At 37.5% G+C, this 8,394-nt stretch overlaps 1 protein-coding gene across 1 annotated transcript in view; it reads left to right on the top strand.

The window, feature by feature from the left end:
* Window positions 1-8,394, top strand: part of ATP11B (ATPase phospholipid transporting 11B (putative)) — a 99,190-nt gene that overhangs the window by 22,474 nt on the left and 68,322 nt on the right. Inside the window, exons 5-9 of the mRNA XM_045294987.1 lie at window positions 1,225-1,332; window positions 1,528-1,656; window positions 2,224-2,327; window positions 4,168-4,215; window positions 6,348-6,412. Coding sequence (XP_045150922.1) covers window positions 1,225-1,332; window positions 1,528-1,656; window positions 2,224-2,327; window positions 4,168-4,215; window positions 6,348-6,412 — 454 coding nt within the window. The remainder of the gene's footprint in view (window positions 1-1,224; window positions 1,333-1,527; window positions 1,657-2,223; window positions 2,328-4,167; window positions 4,216-6,347; window positions 6,413-8,394) is intronic.

Genomic DNA, 8,394 nt, shown 5'->3' with positions numbered 1-8,394 from the left:
TGAAGGGAGACGTCGGACAGGGCAAGATATGACAAAATAATAATTTATAAATTATCAAGGGCTCATGAGGGAGCGGGGAGTTGGGGGTGGTGGTGGATGAGGACCTAATGCCGGGGGTTTAAGTGGAGAGGAAATGTTTTAAGATTGATGTTTGTTTGGATCGTGATAAGAGTTGTAGGAGCCCCTAATAAAATGATTTAAAAAAAATTGGCATGTCCCTAATCTTCCTTTCTTCCCTCTTTAGTTGGCCTTTACCCTGCACTTGTATCCAAATAGGAAAGGCTCTAGTATCTGTTGCATTAAAAGGTCAAACCGTTCAACCTCAGTTTCAGAGTTGGTTCTGTTGTTTCTGTTTATCACCTATAATAACATTCTGTGAAATTACATTCTATGATTACGGTGCAACTTGGTGATTGAATAGGTGTTAGGAAGAGGTCGGTGTCAAGGATGACTCCCCAGATGTCTGGCTTGAGCATCTTGGTAGATGCTGAAGTCATTTGCCACAATGGGAAACACTGGAAATGTAATATTTGGCAGTGGGGAGAGGAGTGGGGATGGTGCCATCTGTTCAGTTTTGGTGGTTATGTTTCTGGTATTTATAAAACAAAAAGGTAGAGATATTAAGAATATCATTGGGTAACCAAGTCTGGTATCCAGACGAGCATTATAGGCTGGAGGTATAAATTTCAGAATTAACAGCATAGTTATGCTGTTTTCTATGACTAGAAAATAACTCCTAGGGAGAGTGAAGGATTAGTAAAGGGTCCTCAAAGCTGATAAAGAAGGAGCTTCTCACCAAGAAATTGAGAACTAGAGAGGGGTGACCTTCAGTGGTGCAAATGCGTAACAAACCTGGCTGCTAAGCTAACGATTCAAGCCTCAAGTCCAGCCGCCTCAGAGGGAAGGCCAGAGGCTCTTCTTCTGAAGCATTCGGCATTGGCAGTCCTGTGGGGCACCATTCCACTGGCGTGTTGTTCAGCACGCCAGGGGTCATTCTGATCAGAACTGACTCAGTGGCAACTGGAACTAGGAACACATGTATCAAGAAGGAAAGTGTTTCCAGTAAAAATGAATGTTGCAAATTTATGAGTGCATGCATCAAAATATCCCAAGATACTTCTATTTGATGAAATGTTACATGTTTCTGCTTGCTTGTTATTCTCTTGCTTAAAGTCTCTTCAAATTATACTGAAAGGCTATTTTTTCTTCTTTGGATATTTACAGGGATATGAAGATTGGTTACGACATAACTCAGATAATGAAGTAAATGGAGCACCTGTTTATGTTGTTCGAAGTGGTGGCCTTGTAAAAACTAGATCAAAAAATATTCGGGTATGCATCTGATAAATAATAGGAATCAGTTATATTTTGGTATCAAAGCCCTTAATTCTAATCTGACCGCATTTCAGACGGTATGAAAGGCCTGCTCTCCTGCATGAAAACACTGTGACAGGCCACTTGTTACACTGCCAGTTAATCTTTGTCTTTTAGAACTGGCTTATTGACTTTGCTTGAAATTTTTCACAGGTGGGTGATATTGTTCGAATCGCCAAAGATGAAACTTTCCCTGCAGACCTAGTGCTTCTGTCTTCAGACCGACTTGACGGCTCGTGCCATGTTACCACTGCTAGTTTGGACGGAGAAACGAACCTGAAGGTTTGTTCATGTCTGTCTGAGAGTTGCTCTTGGTAAATGAAGCTTCTTTGGGTTTATAGCAATGTTTTCCTTTGGTTAAGGTAATAAAGCTGGGCCTAATAGAGGAGGAAAAAGTTTTTTTTATTTCTTCAGGAAGAATTAATGTTGCTTATATTTATCTCTCAGTAACCTCATATGGTTCAACCAATTCAATATGATGAAAAATAGCAATAAAACTTTTTTAATATTCTTAATGATTTTGAGGGACAAATTTGAATTTTCTCTGTTTTAAGATCATAATTATTGAAAGTGTATGCCTTTTCCTATTAAAATAATACAATGCCTTTCATTAGCTTTGAGTAGTAATGACTAGCACACAAATATATGTAAAAGGCCTCTGTAAATGGGTAATTATCCGGAAGCTTCTTTTGCTTCTTGCTTCTTTACACACTTTCCCTCGCCACTCTTTGCTGTGTAGCGGGGTGCTCTCAAGTCCAGGGTGCCATGATTTCGTCTCTGAAAAAATGTCTGAAATAGATGATTTGGCGTCTTGAAATTAATACAGTTTATTATTTCTTTCCCCACCAGACACACGTGGCAGTTCCCGAAACAGCAGTATTACAGACCGTTGCCAATTTGGACACCCTGGTGGCTGTGATAGAGTGCCAGCAACCAGAAGCCGACTTATACAGGTCTGGTGTGCTATTCCTCATGTCCCTCGTCAGCCCTGGGCTCAGTCCGCAGGGAGAAAAGCAGAAACCTGCGTTGGCATCTTCAGCTAACTGAAGACATTGCAAGAGAGGAGGAGGGGTGGCATTGAGAGGAAAAACAAAAAACTAAAGGCTGAACTCTAAGCAGAAGATATTAATATAAGAACAGTGCTTTTATTCACTAGTGCTTTTCCATCTCCTTCTACTTTGTTAACAATTAGCAAGTACAAGTTCACTGTAGCAGAAGTTAATTACAAGTAAGATTTTTTTCTTTAGAAAAAAAATTAGGATTTTTTTTTTTTAAGCAGCACAAAAGCAAGGGCTTAAAGCATCTTTGTGTTCACTACTGAATTATGTTACCACACACTATTTTGATTTGTGTGTGTAGCAGCTTTTTAAATGTTTTTTTGTTGTTTTTTTTATTATGGGCAATGTTACAGGAAATATTTGTAGCTTCTTGAGGGACCTTTAAAAAGTTCATAGAAAAATGGAATTTTTCGCAAACTGTTTCCAAGCCCCCTCCCATGTGAACCTGTAGGAACCAGTGGGAAATCTGGGACCAGTGCTTCTTAGCAGACCTCTCCAGACTTCTAAGGACAGATGGAATTTTCCTATGCTTGTTTGGAGAAGGTCAATGGAATGAATATTGGTGCCTGGCAAAGAGAATTCAGCTTGCACTTAATCAAACATCAGAGGAATTTTGTCAGTATCAGTAGTAGCCTATGCTCTGATAAGAATATAAGGACTTTGATAAGAATATAAGGACTTTGCAGTGTCAGTAGTTTCCTTGATCTCACACATCGGCCAGCCATCGTCAGTGCACATAGCAGATGAGCCTCGCAGCAGCCCAGGAGACAGGGGTTTCTTACTACAGCTTTCACATAAGCCACTGCCATGGAGTCAGTTCTGAACCACAGCAACCTGTTGGACAGTTGAACTGCCCCCCGTGGGTTTCCGAGACTGTAACTCTTGATGGGCGTGGAAAGCCCTGTCTTTCTCCCTCAAAGCAGTCAGTGGTTTTGAACTGCTAATCTTGTGGTTAGCCGCCCAGTTCATAACCCACTATGCCACCTGGGCTCCTGCCCAGCATAACTATTACAAAGGCGTTCCATAATATTAAAATGATAGATCATTTTACAGCTATTTATACATAAATTGACTTCATACTTTGGAGCTATTTTGGCGATGGTAGTTGGAACTGAAAGACCAGACTATGAAAATCTGTATCATAATAGGCCACTCATTCTAGTTTCAGGCAACTAAAAGTTTAACTATGACTATTGTGTTAAAAGGCTTCACAACCTACTGCCAAGTTTCTGCTTACTACTCTGTTCTTATTACTCATCTAGTAGATAGTATTTGTTGAGTGAATGAGATGAGTGGTAAATTGAGTGGTTCCATTGATCCACGGGTCACTGCAGTGTTTATTTGGAAAATAATAATGAAATATGCAGCCATTTATGGTTGGCCAGGTAGTGCTAAAAATAATTTCTGTGGCAATCCTAAATTCTCATGATGACACATGAAAAAAATAATAGTAATATAACATTACCATTTTAAAACCATTTTTCATTCTTTACCTCATTCATAGCTGGAAGAAAGATGGCAAGAATATCAAAAGTTTTAAAATGTACAGACTGATGAATATTTTATCATTTTTAGCAAGACTGTTGGACCACTCATACATAGAAAAGTTAGATTTTGTCTCATATATAAAAGTAGTATCAACCAACACTATGTATTGTTTCCCGCCCATTGATGTGTGACATTATATTGTTAACAAGTGGTGGTTTTTTTGGTAACATGGTGCATTTCTTGATAGGTTCATGGGAAGAATGATAATAACTCAGCAAATGGAAGAAATCGTAAGGTAAGAATCAGTCTGCGTGATCTGTTACTTTTAAACAAAAACTCTTTGGCAGAGGGAATAAAATCAAGCTAAAGGGAAAATAGGTAACAAGTATTATTGTGGCAAATGGCTAATTTTCTTTTTTAGCATTTTATCTTACATTTTATAGCAGCAGCAGCAAGTGAGAATAGACAAAAGCCATGAAAACAGTATAAAAAATTTACAGTATATACTCGTGTGCAAGCTGAGTTTTGCAGCACATTTTTAATGCAGTTTTTGTTGTAAAATTAGGTGCTTTGACTGATATTCTAGTATATATGGTAATAAGATTATTTTGAAATTCCATTTATTTTTCTGATAGGTAAATATGGCAACATTAGACCGAATCAGAATTCTTATTCAGATCCTTAAATATTTAAACCCACAGCACTGAAGATCTAAAATATAAAAAATACTCTCTATACTGTGTAACAAAAATAAACAGTAATGGTCTTCACTTTTAAATCATTCAGTATAAGCTAGAATATTTAATGACTAATTAGGAACCTCACACCTCTGATTGTTTTGGCTTGTTTCATTTCACTCAATATTCCGGATTCAATTCTGGTCCTAAATGAGAGGCTTGGTGCCATTTCCAGGAACTGCTGGTGGCATGAGATTCCACTGTTACTCATGACCACTGGGTCTTCCTTAGACTCGATCTTAGAATCTTTAGAATCAGTCTTTGAATCTAAAGTCAACTTGGCCTTCCATGTCTCTTTTGAGGTCAGGCTTAATTTATACTGGTGGCATGCAATAAGATTCACTAGTATAAATAATTAAGCATTTTTCAACTGAAATGCTCAAGACAAGCCACCAAATTTGTTTATGTAAAGATTCACATCTTTAAGAGACATTAAACAGAAATGTGCTTGATTAACTGTGCAACAAAATATTTGTATGTAGGACCCTGCTGAGTAACTGTGATGAAGGTTTATTGGAATTTTTATAGTAAGTAGAAAATGGATGGCTAGCTAATCGGAATTACATTAAGGTAGCTTTTAGGGGTGAAGAGCAGTTTTGTTACCTGAGCTCTTAGAGTGGTTTAAAAGGAGCCATGTTCTTTGCTGAAATAACGGAATGAATGATGAATTATTTTAATCTGAAACTTTCAAGCACTTCTGCCCAGTTTCATATGCTGCTGTGACTCAGAGCATTTCTGTTGATGGTTGGAGCAGTACAGAAGTGCTGGGTGGCTCTTGAAGCATTGTATTTGCCACATTAGTTCAGGACTCGCCTTAAAGTGTGCCCTGAGCATAACAGTTTAGCATGACCACACCTGTTAAACCACTTCCCAAATGCCTGACCATGTTCACTGCATTTGTGTTTTAAATAATGTTTGAGTTTTTAGGCGTCTTCATAATTGGCTCAGATTGTGTTTAATTTAGATAACCATGTGTGCATGTTTCATAAAATCACAAGGAACACCAACAAAATAAAAGACATTATTTTAAGGAACATATCCATAGCAAATTCTTACCACTTTTTTACCACTAAGAAAATACCATTTTCTTTCTAGTTATTCTTCTCGCTTTATGTCTCCTTTATGGAGAGAAACTCAAACCGCAAGAAGACCAGTGCTCCAAGAACTACGCAGTGCAAGTAGTCAAGTTGTCCCGTGCAAGCCTCCTAGACAAAGCACTAACTCACGCTCTACATCATCTTTTGTAATCCAGCTTAATTTTACCTGTGGAAAACTCATGCAGTCACGTACAAATCATACTACGTTTTGTGTTCACATCACTTCATAATTCTGTGTTTTTCCTTTCAGAGCTGTTTATTAATTTTGCTTAAAATTTCATCTGCTGCTAAAACATTTTAGCCATTGCTTATCTTTGATTTTCTGGTACTTGACATTTTAAAATTTTGAAACTGGTGGTTTTGTGAGTTTATTTATAGATGTAATCTTATTTCTGAGCCACTAATCTTAAAGTGATTGCAAGTATTTCTTGTTACAGACTAACATGATCCACTTAAACCTATCATAGTAACTGGGAGTTTTATATTAAAGCAGTGTTTTAACTATAGCTTAAGTGTCCTCTACTAAAATGCTACTTTAGAACTGGATTGAAACTTTAATATAGCCATTGCTTTTTGTTTTGTTTTTTTCCTAGACCCCTGGGCCCAGAAAGTCTCTTGCTTCGTGGAGCCAGATTGAAAAACACAAAAGAAATTTTTGGTTTGTACATACTAAAATTTTTCTTAGTATAATTACATTCTTTATATGAATAATTTAAAAATGTTTTTATGTCTTTTGATTGAATAATTTATCACTTTTGCAAAAAAAATTATAATTTTCTTGCCAAGATTAAGTATTAATGTAATTTTGTTTTATATATTTTAAACTTATGCCCAGATTTTATTTTATTTTAACGATGTTTTTTTTGTAAATTAGGAGAGGGTTTACATTTCTAATCATCTACTTTGTATTCAACAGCTTAAACTACTAATCAAATACCCCAGTAGTTTACCCTTTACCTGCTCCTTGATTTCTTTCTCCCTCTTGTTGTGTATTTTATTGACTCCTGTTATTGAGTAATAGCAATAACCTTGCTCTTATATTATTTTTGTGGCTATTTGTGAATCTTAGTTCTAAGAAGAAAAATTTGGCACTTATAGTAATAGTGATTGAAAACCAATTTAATCTGGCATCACAGTACAGAAAGCCACATTCATAATTCTGTTAGATTGGATTGATAAAGCTGCTGACTCACTCATTCTGGCATCCATTTAGTCAGCAAATTGTGATTGAGCAGTATGCCGCAGAGACAGTTGGGCTGTCCTAACGACATCAGCAGGGATGGCTAGGGCTAGTACCAGGGAGCACTGGGGCAACTGGAGGCACTTGTAAAGCTGATAGTGACCGTCATCTCTCATGAACTACTCCCATGTCAGAATTGGCCCTTCATGACCTGTGTAGCTTATGTTTCTCATTGGTTATCCGCAACCTATCCGGTCTTGTTCTTTGTTCTTGTTTTTACCTATTGTCTATTATTTATCATTTTATGTCATCTCTCTGTGGTAAACTCTCTAATAAAGAAATCTATATACTCTTCTCCACCCCACTCACCTCCCCCCGCCAAAAAAAAAAGAAAGGAAATTCTGTGTTTAGTGAGGCTGTGGACCAATAAGAACCCTTGTACATGTGCTGTGGGTGCTCTGTGGTCTGGCCATTGTGGCAGACGGTTGGTGCTGTGTTCATAAGTTACACAGAGTTACCAATTGTGTTACCATAAGTTACACAATTCCACTTCCAAATGTATATCCAAAAGAATTGAAAATTAATGTTCAAACCAAAACTTTTACAAGAAGGTTCCTGGCAGTGTTATTCGACATTCATAAAGGGTAGAAACAAGTCAGGTGTCCATCAGCTGGTGAGGAGACAAACAAGAGGCGAAATATCCAGAGAGTGGAATCTTATTGGACTATAAAATAGAGTGAACATGAACTTGGAAGATATAAGACCCACTAAAAGAAAGCAGGCATAAAAGGACATGTGTGATTCCATCTCTGTGGAATGTCCAGAATAGGCAAATTTACAGAGGTTAGCGGCTTCCAGGGGCTGGAGCATGACTCTTTCCTGGGTGCAGGCTTTCCTAATGGGGGATACACATGTTCTGGAATGAGATTGTGGTGATGGTTGTAGACATTGTGCAAGGATAAAGTGCCACAAGATTGTACTCTTTAACATAGTACATGTGATGTTCTATATGTATTATTAACACATTTAGGGCAGCAATGGCTTCATTACATATCCAAATCCTGTACACAGTTAGAAGAAAATGAGTATTTTAAGGCCTTTCGACGAGTCCGTCTTTTCCTTTTTTGCCTCAGTGCTGTATGGTATCACTTCTGCTTGATTTCCTACATCTCTGTAATTCCATTGCCCCTTTGTCACTGTGAAAGTCCCAGGACAGATTTTCAAGAAGAGGGAGGGTGTGATGCACCTTATATTGCTTCTCAAATCTTACTACCTAGGGATGGGAATGAGCATGTATTTATTTTATTTTTTAGACAGTTTTATTGGGACATAATCCACATATCATATAATTCAGTAATTCAGGCATATCAAGAAGGGTTGTACAATCATTACCACAATCAATTTTAGAATGTTTTCTTCTTTCATGTACTCCTTGTTATTTACTTCCATTTCCCCCCTAA

The sequence above is a fragment of the Echinops telfairi genome, unplaced genomic scaffold (assembly GCF_000313985.2).
Source record: "Echinops telfairi isolate 266 unplaced genomic scaffold, ASM31398v2 ScPeMD7_4225;HRSCAF=4972, whole genome shotgun sequence".
Lineage (NCBI taxonomy): Eukaryota > Metazoa > Chordata > Mammalia > Afrosoricida > Tenrecidae > Echinops > Echinops telfairi.
This window is presented reverse-complemented; position numbering and strand designations above follow the sequence as displayed.